Raw genomic sequence first — 21,782 nt, 5'->3', positions numbered from 1 at the left:
CAAGAAATCAAGTGGGGGGCAGGCAGACACCCAAAGTTACCACAAGAAGCATAGGTGTGTCAGGGCTCCACTGTGCAGGGAGAAGCCCGAGAAGGGCGAGGCTGAGGGCGAGGCCCCTAGTGGCCCCTCAGTTTGCATATTGCACTTCTGGTCTGGCTAAGGGAACATCATTCTTCCCACCTGCTGCAGTGGCAGCAAGGAGCACCTCTGTGCTCTGAGGTCATTTACTCCCAGGACAGCACTCGTTCAGGTGAGGCAGCCAGGGCAGGTGTGCAGCTACACTCTGGTGGCCCAGGTGATTTAGACTTCTCTGCTGGCTCCGGTTTCTTCAAATGTAAGAGCAAGAAAATGAAGAGCCACCCCCTTCACCTTCAGTTCTGTCCTCCATAAACGCTGTAATGACTAGCTTGGGACGCTTTCTCCAGCTTTAAACCTTGGTAATTGTTTTCTGTTCCCCACAACCTCCATAGGAAAGCGGGAGCTGTTATCACTTCTTTAACAAGGGCGGGATTAGGCACGGAGAGACAGCTGCCTCACCTGAGGTCACACAGCTGGAAAGCAGTGGAACACCTTTGCCTCTGACTGTCCCTTTCTCTGGGCCCTTGAGGGGTTGACATTGATGGCAATGCGCCCCCCTAGAGTTTTGTTTCTTGTGTCTGTTTTCTGGAGTGAGCTGGTGTCCAGGTTGGGGGTAGGGCACTTCCTCCTTAACTCTCTATGATCCTGGGAAACTCAGCAGGTACGCAAAGTGTCTTCTGCAAGCCACAGCATTAAGCTGCCATTTTGAAGAAAGACAGGGGCTCCACTCTGAGGACCCCATTTTTAGACATTTGTTAAGCCAGATTCTGGCCTCAGCATTTTACATGGCCCTCGCATTCCCTTCCTGGGTAGACATTGGCATTATCCCAGGCTCATGGATGAAGAGACCAAGGTCTCATAGCAGGTCCCATAGCAGTCAGTAAGTGGAAGATGTGAACCAGACATAAGCCTAACTTGATAGGGGTGCTGTGGGTCGCTTTCCTGAAAGCGAGAGCAATACTGGCTCTGTTCAGCCAAGCAGGGTACCAAAGCAGCAGCGGGGAGAAGGTAGGACAAGTGGTGCATGAAGCAGATTTGAGGGAAGCCCAGGTGAAGGCCAGGATGCTAGGGTAAAGGTCTAGTTACTTGCATGTTTCTCACCTGCTTCCTCAGTCTCCCTGGCAGCCCATTGCATCTCTGCCTCAGCTCCAAAACATGTTCTTCCGTGGTGTGTTCTCCCACTTATGCGCCTGCTCAGTTTCAGCTTCTTTCTCACTCCCCCATGCTGTAAGAGCTCAGCGCCCAGGGCTCCTTCAGGACTCATCATGGGCAAATCCTATTCTCCTTCACCCTGCAGTACGCACATGTCTCTTGAACCTATTTGGCAAAGGGGAGATTGAGGTCCAGAGAAGCTAAGTGGCTAAGAGGCAATAGGACACTTGCACCCACTCAGTATTTCTGTTGGCTGCATCTTGTTGCCCAGACCTTTCTACTCCTACAAGGCAGCCACAGAGAGGGTGGGGGACAGATATAGGAAACAGTGTGTCACACAGTAGTATCAGTGGAGAGCCAGAGATACTGTTTCCAGAGGTGCCACTTGCTGAGCACTGGCTATAGCTTTGAAGAAGAGCCCTTGATGCTTCTAATCTCTGCCACAGCTGCCAAGACCAAGGCACGGGGCAGGGGTGATTACTAGTCAAGGCACAGGGGCAGGGATTAATGTCCCCAGCTTCAGCCTTCAACCTGTGCACTCTACCAGTGTTCCATAAATGTCACTTTTCTGTGATGTGAACACATGCACAGGTGATAAGATTCTGTCAGGTGTACTGGGAGAGGCAGGGGGTAGAAATGGGATAGAAGATCTCTCTCTCTCTCTCTCTCTCTCTCTCTCTCTCTCTCTCTCTCTCACACACACACACACACACACACACACAGACACACACACACACACACACACAAAATCCAGCTTTGCTGGGGGTCAGGGATTGCAGGAGAGTGAGTGTGTACTTGACTGGGGTCCCAGGCATTATCACCACCTAAGAAGTTCTCTTCACAGTCAGCATGAGACATCTGGGTGACTCTTGGGGAGCCACTGCACTGTGCTCAGCCTCTCCCCTGGTCCGGATCCCACCTTCTCCCTAGATGCCTTTACTGGAGCGTCTCCCAGATCAGCTCTTACAAAGCTCTTTCCGCTCTTCTGCCCCCAGGGAGCCGGGAGGCTGCCTTCACCTATGCAATTATTGCTGCGGGTGTGGCCCATGCCATCACAGCTGCCTGCACCCAGGGCAACCTGAGCGACTGTGGCTGCGACAAGGAGAAGCAAGGCCAGTACCATCGGGACGAGGGCTGGAAGTGGGGTGGCTGCTCTGCCGACATCCGCTACGGCATCAGCTTCGCCAAGGTCTTCGTGGATGCCCGGGAGATCAAGCAGAATGCCCGTACCCTCATGAACTTACACAATAACGAGGCAGGCCGGAAGGTAGGCAGCAGGGAGGACACTGCAGTGACAGGGGTGGTGTCTGGGAAAGCCCAGCTCTGCACCTAGCTTCAAGTGTAAGCATGAAGCTTATTGGCTGAATACAAAAACCAAAATGGCTGCTTCCCAGCAAGGAGGTAAGAGGGAGACTGATATGTTCTCCAGGGTTCCACTGTCGGCTGTATAAACGGACTCTGGGGAAGGACTGAGGCAGTTGACGGAGGCATCCACAGGGACCAGCTTTCAAAGTAGCTATCCTTTTCCTGTCGCCTACACCAAGACCTAAGCCAATCCTAGAAGAGTGGGGCAGGATTCCTCCTGTTTTCAGCAGACCAGCTGGGAAGGGAGGGGAGCTGGATGCCCAGACCATGAAGGGAAGCAGATAGGCCTGAAGATCCAGAGGGCAAAGCAAAGAGCCACGAGTTGGGGGTAGCAGAGGGAGGCAGGCCCTGCTCACGTAGGACCAGCCTTGGCTGTTGAAATGCAAAAAGGCACCAATACAGGCTGGGAATCCCATCCCAGAAGTATTCACACATCAGCAGCCTGACCAGGCACTGAGGGACACCCAGGTCACTGCTACCTGAGAGGGCAGTGCCCCTGGTTAAGGCCTGAGGCTGGGGTGGGCTCCTGAAGGCCTGTGAAGGATTAGAGGTGGGAAGGGGTCTATGCTTTGCTCCATGAGGTATCTGTGAGGCAGGGCGGACACAGACACAGAGCTGTGGTGAAGTAGACCCAGGAGGTTGTGTCATCTGTAACATACTGTTCCTGGTGAAGAAACTGAGACACAGGTAGGAAGTCATGTGCTAAGGGTCCCCCAGCACTGGAGCCAGGCATGTCTGGACACAGTGTTCACCTTCTCTGAACAGTTGTGTACATGGTTGCGGTGGCTGAGACGGTGACAGGGTCCCCTTTGCTCAGTCAGGCTCTGTCTTTGCTGTCCTGCCAGGGCTGAGGAGAGGATGGAGGATCTGGGATCTGACCCAGCATCCTTAGCGCTTAGCCAGGGAGGTATGAGCCCGTGTTGCCCACATGTGCAGAGGGACACAGTGAGGAGTGTGTTGGAGGCCTACATACCGTGAAGGCATAGACAGACCTGTGTCCAGAAGGGTGAGAGGGGCTACCCCCTTTCTTGTGTCCCTCTGGCCACATGCTGTGTGTCACAGCCGCTGATCAGCCTTGATATGTAAAAGAAACCTGGTCTTCCCCAGAATGATATCCAAGTAAATCAGGTGGCCCCAGGGACCATCTTGTCCAGATGGGTCATTCTGTGGGGGTCTCAGCTGTTCCGTCCTTTCCATGGCCACAAAGCCCTAGGGGAGATCAGAGGTTGCAGGTGCTGCCCCTTCCTGAAGCTCTCAGAGGCAACAAATTCCCTCCTTTATCACCTCACCCCAGATACCTGTTTGGCCTATGCTGAGGTAATGCATGAGGCTAGCCCATGGGTCACAGTGAACCCCAACTCCCAGCTGGGATGCAGCTTTGTTCCATAGCTTCCTCACTCAGGACAGCCTTGGGGTGCCCCTTACCCTGGAGACAGACATGCTGCACATGGACACATGGATCAGGGCCTGAGCAACTAGGTAGAGGCACGTTGGCTTCAGAGCAGAAAGGGGCAGAGGTCTTGGCAGAAGGCTGTGGAGACAGCAAGGTCCAGGTAGACATTGGATATGGACGGAGCATGGGCTGGGCCTGCCTGCGGTGTGAGGAGCACAGGAGGGATTTTCCCCACTTGATGTGAGGTCCTGTCTTAGTCACTGCTCTCTTGCTGAGAAGAGACACCATGACTAAGGCAACTCTTATGAAAGAAAGCATTTAACTGGGGGCTGGCTTACAGCTTCAGAGTCCTTTGTCATCGTGGCAGGGCGCATGGTGGTACATATCACACTGGAGCAATAGCTGAAAGCTACATCACTGTCTATAGGCGAGAGAGAGAGAGAGAGAGAGAGAGAGAGAGAGAGAGAGAGAGAGAGAGAGAGAGAGAGAGAGACTGGGCCTGGCATAGGCTTTTGAAATCTCAACGCCTCCACCCCCCCCCACACACCCAGTGACACATTTTGTCCAACAAAGCCATACTTCCTAATCCATCTAATCCTTTCAAATAGTGCTACTTCCTGGTGACTAAGCATCAAATATTTGAGCCTCTGGGGGCCACCGTGATTCAAACTACCACAGGACCTTTGGGTGTCTCCCCACAAGAGCAGTTCATTTAGGGACCATGTGCCATCCTGAGTATGAGAGTTAGCTGGGGACCCTGGCCTAGGTCTGGATCTCAAGGATATTATTAGTTGTAAAGCACACCCCTCCCCAGGACTCGCCAGCATACACCAGGCTGCACTGGTGGATTCCACGCGGCTAGTGGGGAAAGGCCCACAGCAGTTGATGGAGATGGGTCAGGACACTTGAGAAGGATCGTGGTCTTGTTGATCACTCAGTGCCTCGCAGAGTCAAGACTCAACCTGACCACAGGCTCTGGAGCACCTCAGCAGTTGGTGTGAGAGGAAAGCAGGGGCAGGAGAGCCAGGAGAAAGGTCATCCATGCCTCCTGCAGGCTAATGAGGGGCCATTGCTACAGGAACGCCTACTGTGTACCCTGCAAAGGACGAGGACCAGTGTGATTCCAGTGGACTCAAGACCCAGGCCATGGTGGCCGGGGCATGGCAGACCAATGTGTTTAGCCTCTGCCATGGCAGGGGTAGTCACATAAAGGCAGGCCCAAGACTGTAGATGCTTCTGGGGAAGGGGCCTGGGAATTGAAATCCCTCTTCTAGACTGATGTCACAGGCCACTCTGCTCAGGCTGGTGGAGTTCTAGACTCTCTCTTTCTGGTTAGTGGTTCAAATCATAGGACACTAGAGGGAGAGAGACGTCTGGAGAATGGTCATTAAATACTCATGACAATCTCTGTGTCCTTGAATTATCTCTTTCCCATCCCTTGGGTGGCAGTGAGATGAATTAATTACTCCCTGGCCCGTGTCCTCAGGCTAGTGTGAGTCAGATAAAGGGGCCAAACCTTTGACTCATGGCTGAACTTCGGGGAGAAAGGTGGTTCAGAAAACACAGCAGCAGTGCAGTTTCCTATGGGAGACAAGGATCTTCAGTCAGGCCTTGAAGGAGAAGCAGAAGGATTCCAGGAAGAGGGCAGTTAGCATAAGCAGGCATGGGACTCAGGGGTGGAGTGTCTGCATTCATGATGCCCTCCAATCAATCCCCAGCATTGAAAAAAAGGAGAAGGCAGTTGTTAAATCCTAAAAGAGCAGTAGGGGCTCCATGGTCTGAGGCTGGGAACAGGTAGTGAGGTTGCTGAGGAGGTTGAAATCAATTCAGTGTTAGAAGTAGCCAGAAGCGGTGTGATGGGGTGAGCTTTGGGTGGATTCCTGTCCTTCCCTGGCACGGAATGGAGAGCTACGAAAGGCCTGAGAGGTAGCGGGTGCCCACATCCAGAAGTTGAGGAAGTATAATAAGCAGCCATTGGGCAATGTTTGGGGGTGTGCTCCTCACTAAGTTAGGTAGAGGAGACAGGTTTTGAAGAGCACAGGAGGGCGCTTGGAGATGTAGAACTGGTGACTCCCGAGGGTTCTGGCACCTTCTGTGGAGCAGGCCCAGGAACCACTGGAGGGATGGGGCAGCAGGAACTGCTAAGGTTGCCAAGCCTCTGAGGGGTGAATGACAGAGTTAAACAAAGACCAGGAGGGTTCTGGGGAGGGAGGTGCTGGAAGGGAGGTGACCAGAACACGGACAACCTGGGACCCGCACTGCACAGGAAACCTTCCCCCTAGTCTGCATCTGATAGTGGCTTCTGCTGTTTCTTGGCCTGGCAACATCTCTAAGTCCTCTAAGATGCAATGACATTGTATCTTCCTCCAACTCTAAGTCCTCACAGTGACATTGTATCTTCCTCCAAGCTGTAGAGGCTGTGGAAGGTGAAGTGTGCTGGAGAGCTCTGGAGGGTCCTGGGGAAGGATGGGCTGTTAATAGCCCCTGTCTGCAGTGAGGGTTGAGACCAGGACCAGCAGCCTGAGGACAGGGCCCCCCACTGGGACAGGCCAGCCCTGCTGGAATGTGCCTTGCTCCAGGGAGGTGAGCTAAGGGGGATGGAATTCCACCTGAGAGTGGAGTCACCTCTTGCTCACAAGGGGTGTTGGTCTTGTCCCTTCCTGCCCTGCCCTGTCTGGTCTGGGTGCTCCTGGGGGCTGGCTTTCTACTCCGGGCATGGCTGCAGGGAGGCCAGTGTATCAGGGGACAACAGGGACCCAGCCCCTGGCAGCAAGGGCGAGGCCCAGATAAGACTTGCTCCACTTGGTTGCTGCTGGAAGCCACTTGCATACTTGACCAGAGAGAGTGGACAGTGTGGCATGTCAAGTGCCCAAGTGGCCAGGCCCCACCTCCCCGGAAATCAGCTAGCAGCCCTCAGGCTACTGTGCTCACAAGTCCTACCCCATGTTTAGGGTAGATATGGAATCTCACTTTCAAAACACAGGAAAGGCCTGCATCCTGGGCTCAAGGGATCTGAAGGAGGGTGGCCTTGGGTCTTGGAGGCTTTTCCAGGACCGATGTGGGGTGGAAGAAGACTCGGAGCTCTTGCTTTGCCCTTGCCCTCCTGTGCTCACTAGCCTGTGGTCCTGAAGTCCTGGGCCAAGCATCTTGTTCCTACCCATGGCTTTTGCACAAGTTGCCCATCAGGGTGAAGTTCAGCTTCTAAGGAAGTCTTCTCTCCCCAGTGCCCACCTAGTCTCAGTATACCACTCAGCTTCCTCCCTCCCTCCCTCCCTCCCTCCCTCCCTCCCTCCCTCTTTCTTTCTTTCTTTCTTTCTTTCTTTCTTTCTTTCTTTCTTTCTTTCTTTCTTTCTTTCTTTCTTGACATAGTTTTGCTATATATAGCCTAAGCTGGCCTTAAACTTATCTTTTTTTTTTTTTTTTTGTGCGTGGGTATTTCAAACAGAGTTCCTTTGGGTGACAGGCCTCTGCTTTTAATTTTTAAGGCAACCTGCCACTTGAATTTATTCTCTTTGCCCAGCCCTTCATGTCTTTATGGCCCATCACCTCCCACCACAAGGAGGGGGCAGGACAGCTGAATCCTCTATGCCTGGAATGGTGCTTCGCACACAGTGGGGGTTCAAGAAGGGTTTATAGAGTGCATGAATGAATGGCAAGTGTCTTCTCTTTCCTGGAAGTGTCTGGGGAGTAGGATGCCAGGTGTCATTGAAGATTCCCAGTTAAATTTGGATTCAAGATAAGAAATCAATTTTATATGTGTCCTAAATGTTTTATGAGACACACAATTAGATGTCTTCTTTGTTTATATCAATTTTTAATTTAACTGTTTTGTGTATTCTGAATGAAGCTTATGCCATGGTAACTATGGGCTCACATGAAGCAGGAAGAACACAGACTCTAAGAACCCGCCTTTCAGTTCCCCCATAGTGGCAGCCCATAGAACTGTAGGATGCTGTTACCCCCTGACTCTGGCATTGATACCATAGAGATATAGAGCCTGAGGGCTGTGTGCCACCTTCCCTCCCTTGGGACACCCAGTTGGCATACACCACTAATCCACCTCCTATGTTTATAATTTTGTCATGTTGGAAGGTTGTATAGGAGTGCTGAAGTGTGCAGCCTATAGAATCCTTTCTTTTTTTCTGAGACAGGTTTTCTCTGTAACCATTCTGGCTGTCCTGGAACTCACTTTGTAGACCAGGCTGGCCTGAGACTCACAGAGATCCACCTGCCTCTGCCTGCTGAGGACAGGGATGAAAGGTGTGCGCCACCACTGCCCTGCTAGAATCCCTTCCTGCTCAGTGTTATCTCCTAGACTCATTCAAGTTGCTGTTTTCACAGTAGCTCTTGCCTCTCAGCAGCCACGTGACAGTCCACAGCTCAGAGGCAGCACACTTGGCTTATCTGTTCCCCTGCTGAAGGACATCTGGTTTGTTGGCAAGCTTGGGCCGTCGTAAATAGAGCTACGGTGAATGTGTTTGTGCAGATTTTTCTACGACTGTACATGTCTAGTTCTCTCTACTAAATGCCAGGAGTGCCAACATACTGTTGCTGAGATTTTAGCGTTATGATAAAGCAGCAAAGCATCCTACAGAGGGATGTCAGCTTCTCATAACAACTGCCGAGACCACTGAACCGTAGAGGGGAAGAGTTGCCTTGGCTCGTGGTGTTGGGGGTTTGTCCCACGATGGGTTGGTCCTGTTGCTGTGGGTTGGTGGCAGGTCATCACAGTAGGATGTATGAGGGAGCAAAGCTGCACACTTCATGTCTGGAAGGTGACAGACAGGGATGGGATGGACCATGTCTCACTTTCCCCTTTGAAGGTACCTTCAATGACTTGAAAACCCCCTACATGACCTATTGGGAACCAGCCCTTTACTACATGGGATTCTGGGGGACATCCCAGGTTAAGCTACAGCACTGGTGTTGCCATTTTCTACTCCCATAAGCCAACTGTGAGTGACCTGGCTTCTCCACATCCGTGCCCACACTTGCTGATAACACAGGTTTTTATTTCTGTCATTGTGATGGGTGTGTGCCCTATCTCACTGCGGTTCTAGCCACACCTCCAGTGGCTAATGAGGTGAGCGCCTCTTCTTGTGTATTTCTGCTATCTGTATACCCCAGAGGGCACAGTGGGAACATGTCTGTCTGGCTTGCCTTTTTACTGTTGGCTTTGGACATTTTTAATTCATCTATTCAGATGCTTTTGTCAGGTCCATGGTTTACAAGTCTTTCCCCGGTCTACAGCTTGTCTTTTTATCTCTATGACAGGGCCTTTCACAAAGCAAAAGTGGGCCCATTGTTGCTGCTGTTTGGTTGTATACACCATCTCACTGTAGCTCAGCCAGCCTGAAACTTGTGGGATGGAAGTCTTTGAAGGTTAGCTAAGAACCCTTTGAACCCTCGGCCCCTAGGGTGCTTTACTTCTAAAAGTTTTGCATTTAAATTCCTGGTATGGTGGCATGTGCCTGAGTTTAGGGTCAGCCTGATCTATATAGTAAAGCCCTGACTCAAAAAAGAAAAACTAAGCATTTAAGCCCATCCATTTTATAACTAGTTGTTTAATCCAACAAGTTACTGCTTTTAAAAATTAATTAAAATTTTAATCTGTTTTAAAATGCCTAATATAAATTTACCACTTCAACTATACATATATACATATATTTATATGATTAAGCAGCTCAAAGTCCATTAGTATCATGAAACATCACCACATCTGTGCACAGACTCCATCATACTTGTACAGAGCCCTCCATCATATCTGCACAGGAGACATCATCTCACTTGTGCCAGAGACATCATCATCCTTGTGCCAAAACCTCCATTCCTACACCTATACCAGAGCCTCCATCCATATGCCTGTACCAGAGCCTCCATTCCCACACCTATACCAAGACCTCTATCCCCAAACTGTGCCAGGGCTTCCATCCCCACACCTGTACCAGAGCCTTCATCCTCTCACCTATACCAGAGCCTCCATCCCCACACCTATACCAGAGCCTCCATCCCCACACCTGTGCCAGAGCCTCCATCCCCACACCTGTGCCAGAGCCTCCATCAATTTCACTGATTTTAGCAACTTGAAATCTTCAGCCCTGGTCCCAACATCCCAACCCAGAGCCTCCTCTCACTCCACTGAAGCTACAAACCACAACATAGAATCCCACTTCTGTCCCAGCCTAATGATATCGTTTTCCTCTCTGCTTCCATAAATTTGACCATTCTGGAGACTTCACATAAGCTAGACTGGGATGTTTTTCTTCTGAGTCTGGCCTGAATGGCCTCATGTCTTACTGGCTCTCATGTTGTAGATGTTAACTTGTGTGACGATATATCTATTTAAGCTTGGTTATCATGATGGCTGAGTCTGGTTCCTCTGCCCAGCCCTGGTACCCAGACAAAGAGTACAGCCTCTGAGAAGGAATTGGTCCGGGAGAAGGGATTGTAGGTCTATTCTGGATATAGAGACTTCTTCCGAGGGTCCGTGGGTCCGGGATTGGCACGCAGCCCTGCTGAGGCGCCCCTGCCCTGTGGTAGAACAGACCGGATGAGAAGCTGTGGCAGAGGCTGGGACCATGGTGGAGAAGAGAGCACAGCAAGAAGACGAGGCTGTTGATACCGAGGGAGCTAGACATGGACTAGAAAAGCCACTGAGGACAGGTCAGAAGGGGATTGGCCCTGGTCAGGGTGGAGGGTGTTCATGTAGATTATGGTTTTTCCCCTTCATCCAATGACATAGCCAGCTCCTGCCATTGATGCCACAGTGATAACCAGGACCAGTATCCAGGGAAAGAGGATGAGATAAGGGAGGAGTGGAAACCAGTGACCGAATAGGGCAGTCTTCCCAGAGAGACTGGCAATGCCTATGGGTCCCCAGCTGTCACTTTGCTCTGGGCTACCAACACCTCCTCTACTCAATCCCATGAAGACATGACAACCTAGGCATAGCTCAGAAAATGGCTGGACACCATAGTCTCAAAGGAACTTGGACCATTCATTCAGGAAGAAGGTGATTTTAGCCAGCTGTCACTGTCCCTCAGGCGCTCAGCAGGCCATGCCCCAGAAGGAAGCACCATAGAAAATGACATGTTCAAGCTCAGGTGAAGAACATACAGGCTCTTGTTGGGGAGTGGCGGGGTTGATACTGCCAGACACAAGCTTCTCTGCCGGGAGGACACAGGCAAGTCTAATGTCAGCACCAACAGTGCAATCCCATCTTAATCCCCACAACCGCTAACCTCCAGCCTGGTCCCAAGTCTGCCACTTGGGAAAGTGGAGGTGGGCAGAGGTAAAATGGCCCAAGGCTACACAGAGCGCTCAGGTTACCCTAGGCTTCTGAACTCAAGCTGGCTCCAGACTAGGGTTCTGGGGCTGTCCTCTTTCAATCCTGACCTTCCATGAGTGGTTCCACAATATTATCCAAAAATTCTGGAACCTTCTGAAGCCATTTAGAAGCTTTGGTTGTCAGTCCCCAAGTTCCCACTTTCTAGCCACCTGTGAACTGAGGGTCGGTCATTCAGGCCCTGTGTCCTGTCTTGCTCTGGTTGTGGGGCTCTGGGCATTGTCTTCCGCCTAGAATAAGACACTGGGGGGGCCAAAGGAAACAGCTGATTTAGAGGTTTTATGCACTGATGTCTTTTAAAGCAGAGTTCTTGGCCTTCACAGCTCTGGGCTTGTGCTGGGCAGAGGGCAAATTTGGAGCCCTCCTCACCAGCAGGGTTCTTGTTCTCCTATGCAGGCGTGAGCTTCAGCTCAGCATCTCCCAGAGCCCAGCCTGGCATAGCCTTGGTGTCTTGGGGAGGTGCGATCCAAGGGCTAGTGCAGGCTGTGGGCTTGGGAGTGCTGGTCTCATCCCTACTCAGTGTGTGCTGCTGTGCTTTAGGCTGGACCTGGCCTTGCTGCTTCTGGCCTGGGTATCCTTAGCCTGTCACTTTGCTTCCCTGCGCCTACTCTTTCCGTCTGGGAAACGGGCTCACCTCATATAGTGCTCAGATGGACTGAAAGTGTTTATGGTGACGTTGTTGAACGGTTTCCTTAAGTCACGCATGACTGAGCAAACTGCAAATGAGTATGAGGAAAACTCAGTTCTTTGGCCTAGGAGTCTAGTACTCGGTGTCCATGTGTGGCTCATAGTTAGCTCATGACTTCTCTGGTACAGGAAGTCCCCTAGTCACTGGAGAGCATAGGGTATTTAGAACCTAACATTAATAGCGAAGTTTAGGAAGGCCTCCATAGCCAGCCACCTTTCTGGCTTCCAGGACCAGCCATGTGATTTCCCCCCAGAAAGAATCCCCCACGTGGCTGGTCCTGGCAAGAACTTACTGGAAAGTAACCAGAAGGGAGGGGCAGCGTAGTGAGGCAAAGCTGGGGCTCAGTTACGCCACAGTGAGACCAAGTCAAAATGGCCTCACTGGGCACACAATTGCCTTCTTTGTCCCTGGGAGGGGGACTAGAACTCAGGGTGTTATCAAGTAAGTGAAGGGGAGGGCAGCAGAAGGGGACGGAGAGGGCTGAGAGGCAAGGCATGGGCCTGCAGGGAAGGTAGGACTGGCTCCTAGCAGTCAAGCTGTCACTTCTGCTAATCCTGGACAGCTGTGTCCTTCACAGGAAACTTCAGGTGTGCTACGATACCAAAGAGGTCTTTCTGCCTAGCCAAGGGGACTCACCTGCAGGGTACATCTCAGCCAAGGGAGATGGCTAAGGATGCGAGTTGTCCACCATGCCATAGGAAGGCTTTCCCTGCTCCCCACGGGATGATGTCCCCTGCCCACTGCATGGATGGTGGGGTGCAGATGGGGGAATATAGCAAGCCACTGGTGGGGAGGGGGTGTCTCCTGATAACCAGAGCCCTAAAGACAGCAAGACCTGGGCACTGGCTGTGGGCAATGCCAGCTTCAGCTGCTCACTGTGCTGTACCATGTGCCCCTCTCAAGACTGGACATACTGTGTGTGTGTGTGTGTGTGTGTGTGTGTGTGTGTGTGTGTGTGCTCGCGCGCGCGCGCGCTTGTCCCATTCCAAATGCGTCTCACAACTACTCACACCTCACAAGAGAGGGCCTGTTGTTATCCTGCCACAGGAGGAAACCGAGGCACTGAATGAGTGGCATGCTGGAGGTAGCTCTGTCACCCGCACTGGCAAGCCACACTGTGTCCATCCACTGTATACCTGTTTCTTAGCCCTCTATTGTGTGTGTACATGCACGGTGTTTAGATGGCAGCGCTGGTATGCTGAAGTCACAATGACTTACAAGTTACACACACCTTATTCCTGCAAGACCTTCACTATTTACACCTTTTCCTGGTCAAGCCTTGCAGCTCAGTGCAGGTGAGCAGAGTCCCTGGGCCCCTGTTGTAAGCAGGCATGGCCCCTGAGGCTCTGGTGGGCCTCTGTGCACCAGAGGGTTGCACTGCAGGAAGCTGTTCTCCTCTGGGCAGGTGGGGTTGCTGGCCACACCCCGCTCTAACTCTCAAGAATTCCAGTTGGGCCTTTGTTCTGTGCTGGCAATAGAAATGGCCTGAGCATGGGAAGAGCTTCCTCCTAGGCTTGATTTGGCTTCTTCTTTGTTGTGTGATCTTGAATAGCTGCCTGTCTCCGAGGCTCAGTTTCTTTCCCCTTTGGAGGGGGAGTTGAGGCACCAATAATAGACTTCTTGGATCCCCTTGAGCAGAGGATCCACTGCCTGCAAAGTCCTGGATGGCCAATCTTCCTCTGTGGAAAGCTTGCAGCCCTGTGCAGCTACTCTGAGACTTCACGAGTCTTAGAAGCAGGGCTTGCAGACGTAACATGAAAGCCAGAGTCGTGTTGTAGGTATTTTTTTTTAAATGGGGGGTGAGGGTGAGGCGGGGTCTCACTATGTAGCCCTGACTGGCCTGGCACTCGCACAGATCCACCTGCCTCTATCTCCTGAGTGGTGAGATTAAAGACCCGCAGCACCACACCTGGCTAGAATCTGTTCTGTTCCTAAGCTCTTGCTAGCTCTGTGCTCCTCCCTCTTTGAAGCCCTGTTCAAACAGCTTGTTGGAGAGATCTGGGCAGAAGGACCTGCCTGGAAGTTATTGAGATTTGTTACTTCTGAAAAGGGCCACAGGAGACCAAGTCACTGTGTGATACTATGAGGTCCCTGAGATGGGTCTCTAGGTCAGTCAGTCATACCTGAGCAGCTCCTCTGTAGAGAGCCCTGTCCAGGGCCTGCAAACTTCTTCACAAAGCCTTAGCTACAAGCAGAACTTCTGTCCACGCTCCTGCCTGCTGCATCTAGCAGCTTCCCTCCTCCCGGCTGCAGGCTTCCTGGTGGCCTAGAATAGCCTTGCCCTGCTTCAGGAAGCTAGTGCCATCCAAGGACAGAGCATGGCCTTGCCTCTGGCTATGCGCTTCCTTTCATGCCTCACAGGTGGGGCTTCACCTACTGCCCTACTTCTGCCCACTACAGATACCCAGGAGTCACCTGTGCACCAGACCCTGAGTTCAAATCTCCTGCAAGCAGAATCTGCCCCTGCCTGGTGTTCCGGTTCATGGGCACCTCTTCCTGGCAGCCCCCAGACTTGAGGCTGCAGTCTTTTCAAGTGTAGATTGCATCTCCCACCCTCTGTCATAACCTCACACTCTTCCCTTCTATCTCAGCACAGATCTCAAAATCTTGAAAATATCCAACAAGACCCTCCCTCGGTCCTCCTCTGTTCCGACCCAACATCCTATTTCCCCTTTGCCTAGTATCCTCCTCCTCCACTGCCCTCCTCACTGGTCTCAGATATGCTGGGTATTCCCCTGCCTCAGGCCCTTTGCACTTGCCAGTTTCTCATTGCTGTGCCCCCAACACTCACCCCACCACACTTCCTCAAGTCCTTGCTCAGATATCACCTAAGAAGGGTTTTCCTGACCACCCCACTGGAAACTGCCCCCATCTGTCTCACCACTTCCTGTTCCCGCCCGTGTTTTGTTTTCCCACATAGCACTTTCGACCACCTGACATAATATTGGGAGTTTGCCAGTGATCCCAACATGACCGGGAAAAGTCAGAGCGCTTGCTGTAGAAGGCCTCCAGTGGGAGGGCTCAGGCCCGAAGATTCCCCCACCCATGGTCAAGGGTCTGTCTCCTCCATCCCTGTCCCACTGACTCAATGGGACAAGGTTTATTTTAATGCAGCTCTTATCACACGGCAGGCATTATTCTAAGTACTTTGTACATATTATCTTACACAGTGCTCCTAAGAGCCCATGAGGTGACCACTCTCATAATCTTCCTTTATAAACCGAGGCGCAGGGTCTGTCACTTCCCCAAGATCAAGATTACATGGCCAATAAATAAAGAGCCAGAATAGGCACACAGAAGTGCAGGAGCAGAACCCATGTTCACTATACTCAAGTCTCTCTGTGCCTGCTCACTTTGTTTGTTATATGTGCCTACTTCATGTTAACTGCATTTTGGAGATGAACATATACATAGATGACAAAATGCTGCCCTCCCTCAGGGAGACCACAATGCAGTCAGAAATCCTGAGCCAAGATAGGGACGGGGAAATGTCTCATTCAGGAAACATGTGCTGATACCTGTAATGTGTCAGTTCTGGATGGCAGAGAGGAAGCATGGTTTCTGGTTTTGAGGGGTGTGCAGTGTGGTGGTGTGGGTAGAAAGTGAACTATTGCATGGAGACCGCACAGCAGAAACTGTGTCTGACACAGAGGATCATAGGTCATTGTGGGAACGCAGAATAGGAGGCCTCTGCGTGGGGACTGGTGGAAAGGAACAGATGGCCGAGTGGTAGCATGGCCGCCTAGGTGTGTGGGTGGATGGCCATGTAGGTGAGCAGAAGATGGAAAAATGGATAGATACGTGGAGGGGATGGGTGTGTGGATAGAAGGGTGGCTGAACATATGGATGCAGAGATGGTTAGCTATATAGTTAGAAAAGAGGGATTTGGGATGGATGGATGGAGATGTAGATGGATAGATGAATGGATGGAGGGATAGAATGGGTAAACATGTGAATGGCTAGGTGAGAAAGATGGAAGATGGATGGGTGGGTGGATGGATAAACATGCCAATGACTGGGTGTGAAAGTTGGAGGATAGATGAGTGAGTGGATGGATGGATTGATGGATGGATGGATGAGTGGATGGATGAGTGCATGGATGGATGGATGAGTGCATGGATGGATGGATGGATGGATGGATGGATGGATGGATAAACTTGTGAATTACTGGGTGTGAAAGTTGGAGGATAGATGGGTGAGTGGATGGATGGATGCATGGATGGGTAGATAGATAGATAAACATGTAAATGGCTCAGTGGGAAAGTATGAGGGTGAATGGATAGATAGATCATAGGCACATGGATGAATGTACATATCAATATTTGAAATATGGACAAGTAAGGTTGGAAAGGACAGCAGGATGCATGGATGGGTGGGTGGGTGGATGGAGAGTTATTTGGAAAGATAGTTGATTGAATGAACGAGTAAAAAGCTGAGCTCATTGCTGGGAAGTTGGACACTTTCCCAGTGAGATCACCAGACCAGCTGAAAGAAAGGGTTGCAAATCCACACATTCATTCACTCAACAAATGCCAGCAAGCACCTATTTGTGTGTCCGGTACTGTGTCAGGCTCTGGGATTAGGTGTGGCACTTGCCTTTATAGAACTGACATTCCAGGGGGAAGTCAGACGACAAATAGATGGAGAGAGGACCATTGTCAAAGAGTAATAAATGTCATGTCAGAAAGATAAAGCAGAGTGAGGAGCAGAGATGACAGGAATGGGATGTTATTGGGGGTAGATAGAGGAGCCCTCTGAGAAGGTGAACCGTGAACAGAAACTGATCCCTCTGGGGAATATCACTGGAGTCAGAACATTCAATAGCCCAGAGGCCAGTGTGGCCCCACCAAGTGAGCAGTGACTATAGAGGTGACAAGGTCACAGGTAGGAGTACTGGGAGCAGGGATGCACTGGAGGACATGCGTGTGAGAGGCCTGCTGGGAGTAGGTATGCCTGGGAGGTGAACAACCTCCTCTTGGGTGTGAAGGTTTACAAGGACGGTTGTGTCTGGCTGTCTTGGAAGCCGGTGGAGACCACTGAACCTGGGATGGTTTACTGTGGAGGGCTCCCTTCCCTCCTCCCCTGGAAGGGTTCCCAGTTGGGAGGCCATCAGCATTTTAATTACAGCTCCCAGTTCTCAATGGTTTGCAGCCCAACCGTGAAACAGGCCCTGGGCAACATGTGGCACTTCCGTGATTTACTCCCTCACCCTTTCTATATTTAGTGCCCCTGGGTGCTGTTGGCCAAGTTTTCTGAGAGAAAAAGAAACGGAATGTGGGGGCGGGGTTAAGTCTGCGATTTTAAGGGCATCGATCCATTTTTCAGTTGTCCTCCGAGATAAGATTTCTCAGCCTGCCCTAAGTTACTGGTGCCCGCTGATGTTGGGTACAACTGCCCAGTGCCCTGCTTCTTTTCTCTCTGAAAGAATGCATGCTTTCTGCCAAGTGGTGGCTTTGGAGGCTACCACAGATCAGGTGTATCTACAGGCATGGGCTCCCACTCTCTGTCCGAGGCTGTACCCCTCAGGACCCCCACCACACAACCTAGCCCAAAGCTCAGGATCCTGCAGGGCTCCTCAGACTTCACATGGCCATAAACCACCTGGAGGGTGGAAACACCCTCTGACTGACTGCAGGTCTGGGCAGGGCCCGCGGCTCTACACCTCCAGCAGCCTCCCCTGCGAGGTAGGTGCTGCTGGGTGCTGGGGCTGGAATGTATATGCCAAAAGTTTGGGTACTGGAAACTTAATCCCCAAAACCAAGTGGAGATCTGGAGGTGAAGCCTTTGGGAGGTGATTAGGGACAGACAGAGTCTTGAGGCCAGCCCTCAGAATGGCATCGGTGGCTTTAGAAGCAGAGGAGGAAAGACCTGAGCTCCAGCATTATCCTGTCTCGCATGAGACACTCTGCCATGTTGTGACACGGCACAAGGTCCTCCCAGATGTGAGCACCGTGTGTTTAGGCTTTCTGCCACCAAAACTAAGCTGAATAATTCTGTATTCTTTAGAAGTTTCCTTCTCTCTAATATTCAGTTATAGCCACAAAAAAACAGCCTGGGACATTGGCCTAGGACCACAACTGGGCAGCAAGGACCTCGACCTGTGCCATCCAATAGAAATCTAAGATAAGCCACATGGGTAAGGTGTTCTAGTGACCACATCAAAAAGACAAAAAGAGCCGGGCGGTGGTGGCGCACGCCTTTAATCCCAGCACTCGGGAGGCAGAGGCAGGTGGATCTCTGTGAGTTCGAGACCACCCTGGTCTACAAGAGCTAGTTCCAGGACAGGCTCCAAAACCACAGAGAAACCCTGTCTCGAAAAACCAAAAAAAAAAAAAAAAAAAAAAAAAAGAGGCCTGGGGATGTGGTTCAGGGGTAGAGCACTTGTCTACCATGCACAAGGCCCTGGGTTTGATCCTCAGCACTGAGGAAGGAAAAAAGGATGCTGTTAAGGGAATAATATATTTTATTTAACCTATTATCGTCCTTCAGTGTGTGCTGCTTTTCCGTGATAATTGTCCATGCTCTTGAGTTTGTGCTGCTAGCACCTTTTAGTTCAGGACATCCCATTGCTTCCACGATGCCCACTCTACCACTTGATGCTCCAAATCTGACTTAGGACTGACTGGGGAGAGGCAGCTTCACTTCCAGGTCCCTAAGGCAGATGTGAATTTCTGCTGAGGACAATCCTGGGGAAATGAGGAGGGTTGTACTAGGTCCCGCAGCCCCTTCCTCTCCCAGGTGGGCCAGCGGATCTGCTCTCCACCTCATTTAGCTCACAGAGCCCAGCAGTAGCTTGTCTTATCAGTTCCTGGTTTTGTGGTCAGAGAACCGGGTTCAGAGACTCTAGCCAACATTCTCAGAGTCACCCAGCCAGGAGGTGACAGACCTGGGACTTGAAGAGAAAGCCCTTTCTCCTCCGCAGTAAGATACTCCAAGTCTTTTACTTTTAGCATGACCTGACTTCAGGGGAACTTTCAGCCACTTTCACTTCCGTGGCTCCGCTGAGGTGGCCTGGACCCTGAAGCCAGACAGCCTCTAGAATGGTTTTGGTTGGCAGGGCTGGGAGAGCCCAAGTCCCTGGGAGCTCCGGTCCTGGCTCCTGCAGCAGATCCTGAAGTTTAGAACAGCACCAGGGAGTCCATGTCCCCTCAGCCATGCCTGCCATCTGCGCCTGGGGGAGAGGCCCATTGTACTCAACTGGGAATTGCTGTGGGGTCAAGACCAGACACTCAACCGGAAGAACCCCAGTTCCATCCTACAGAAATGAAATGTAAGTCCCAGCTAAAAGGTTTATCTCAGAAGAGATGCCCCAGCGTGTATGTGCCAGCTACTTGAGACCAGCTGTTTCTCACTCCCAGATGCCTGCTGAGCATCTCCCAGGAGAAGGACCCCACAGCAGAGGGTTCTGTGCAGTGAAACCAGCAAGTCCTCTAAAAACCCATGGCTGGGAGGATCCAAACCAGGGGTGTGCAAGAGAGTCTGACAGAGGAGGGTGCCAAAGCTGAGGACCCAGGGGAAAGTGCCACAAGCAAGACGGTCGCAGGCACAGGCGTCTTGAGTGAGAATAAATAGGGCTTCCCAGGAATGCCTGGTACTACCAATTGTTCACTGAGGGTGTTTGGCAGGGCTGAGAGGCAGCAGGTATCCTGGGCCCCAGAGGGTAGGGTAAAGTTGTTTTCTTAAGAGGTTGCCACTTGGCCTCTGGTAACTGCCCACATCCCCACCCCAGGGAAGCCCAGGTATGCCCAGGTGTGTGCTGGCCTTCAGAAGGAGCGTATGGCTCAGTACACAATCTCCCGGCAAGTCTATCCAGAGTTCTGTGGGATCTCCATACTCCGTCCTTTCCTATCCTGGCCATTGCTGAGACAAACCCAACTTCTATATCTCTCTAACCCTTTGGTCTTGGCATCATCTGGATTTCTGCCTAGGCACTTCTGCTACTGGCCATGCCCTGGACTAGCTTCTCTGCAAGCCTCAAAAATCACAAGTCCCATCCTCCAGGAAGCCTCACAAGCATATCGAATCAGAACCGATGAGAGCCTAGGCCAGAGCTGGAAATTCAGCCCCATTGACTCTGCAGGGCTGGGAAGCCAAGCTTGGGAGGAAATGCAGACACCACCCACACACCAGGCCAGGGTCATACTTTGCACACACAGACACAGGAGCAACTATGCTCAGGGCTGCTGGCCCCATGGGGTTGTTTTGATTGTTTTGGGTTTTTTTGTTTTTTTTTTTTGATTTTTTTTTTTGAGGTAGAGTTTCTCTGTAGCTTTGGAACCTGTCTTAGAGCTAGCTCTTATAGACCAGACTGGCGTCAAACTCACAGAGATCCTCCTGCCTCTGCTTTCCAAGTGCTCAGATTAAAGGTGTGTGGCACCACCGCCTGGCTTCCCATAAGGGTTTTTTTTAAATTGTTGTTAATGTTGAGTTTTGCAGTAGCTTTATTAAGCCATCCGTGTGCCACACACTTGCAGCATATAGTTCAGTGGTTCCTAACAGGTTCTTAGAGATACACACTGACCACCAAAATAAACTTAAAACCTTCAATACTCAAAAAGGTTTTAGTAACTACTGACTGCCACAGGCCAAAAGTAAACCAACAAGGCCTGTGTTCCAGTAGAGGGGAGGCATACACAGGAGGACCGGGAGTTCAAGGCTAGTCTGGTCCTCATGAGACCCTCCCCCCAACCCCCAAGAAAAAAGAAGTCAACCCATCAGCCATCCTCTTACCCCTCATTCCCTCCCCCTCAGTTTCCTGGTAACTACTGATCTAGTTTCTGTTTCCGTGGATTTGGCTATTCTACATGTTTCATGTAAGTGGGATCATAATGCATGTAGTCCCGTGACAGGCTTTGTTCATGACTGTCGTGTGTAGGGCACTTCCATATTGTAGCATACAGCTGGGACCTGGAGCCTCTCCCACAAAGCCCACCAGCTAAAGACTTAGTTGCCAGCTTAGAGAGGGGGTGTTAGCTGTCTGGGAGCATGTCTTTGAAGGGGAGCACGGGACCCTTACCTATCCAACCTCTAGTCTCTCTGTCCCTGTGTGTGTGTGTCTGTCTGTCTCTGCTCCCTGGTTACCATGAGCAGCTTCCTTCTGAGTGTTTCCACCATGAGGCACTGTGACACCACAGCCCCAGAGCAAGCATGGAAAGAGACTTTGGACACCGCATGTGTCAAATAAGCCTATTACCCACCCCCACCCCCATGAACTGGTGACCTCAGTAATTCTGCGGTGGTGACAGAAATCTGAGTAACAACATTTCTTTCCTTTTCATGGCAGAAGACTATTCCACTATATGGAGAGACCACAGTTTGTAGTGTCAAAGTCAAACAAAGCGCAGAGATTAATCTCCAGCTCAGATCTTTTTAGGGGAAATAAACCAAGCACGGGCATGCAATCTGAAACACATAAGTGCATGCTTTTGAGCCTCTGGTTTTCGGGGAAACAAAGGCCAGTGGGAGGGTTTAGGAGAGAGAAATCTACACAGCTTGTTTTGAGATAAGGTCTGCTGGAGTTTGAGGTGCCAGCAGGAGCTCTGGCTGTTATGTGAAGCAAGTCTTCAGGTCACAGTGGTATTCGGTGGTTAGCTGCTGAGTGAAAACAGCCCTAAGGACTGAGTCCTGTGACTGACCCCCCCCTTCCCGTGGCCCCTTGGACTCTGACAAGCAGCCACGCTTTCTCTCTCTCTCTCTCTCTCTCTCTCTCTCTCTCTCTCTCTCTCTCTCTCTCTCTCCCTCTTTTTCTCTCCACCCACCCC

The 21,782-nt window shown here is 51.3% G+C and overlaps 1 protein-coding gene across 2 annotated transcripts in view; it reads left to right on the top strand.

The window, feature by feature from the left end:
* The window catches only part of Wnt7a (Wnt family member 7A), a 47,022-nt gene that overhangs the window by 14,998 nt on the left and 10,242 nt on the right, over positions 1-21,782 (top strand). For both annotated transcript variants that reach the window (XM_050160321.1, XM_050160320.1), the window contains exon 3: positions 2,226-2,497. In XM_050160321.1, the coding sequence (XP_050016278.1) occupies positions 2,226-2,497 (272 nt within the window). The remainder of the gene's footprint in view (positions 1-2,225; positions 2,498-21,782) is intronic.

This window comes from Alexandromys fortis, unplaced genomic scaffold, assembly GCF_014885135.2.
Source record: "Alexandromys fortis isolate MF-2015 unplaced genomic scaffold, M_Fortis_MF-2015_v1.1 scaffold_111, whole genome shotgun sequence".
NCBI classification, from domain to species: domain Eukaryota; kingdom Metazoa; phylum Chordata; class Mammalia; order Rodentia; family Cricetidae; genus Alexandromys; species Alexandromys fortis.
This window is presented reverse-complemented; position numbering and strand designations above follow the sequence as displayed.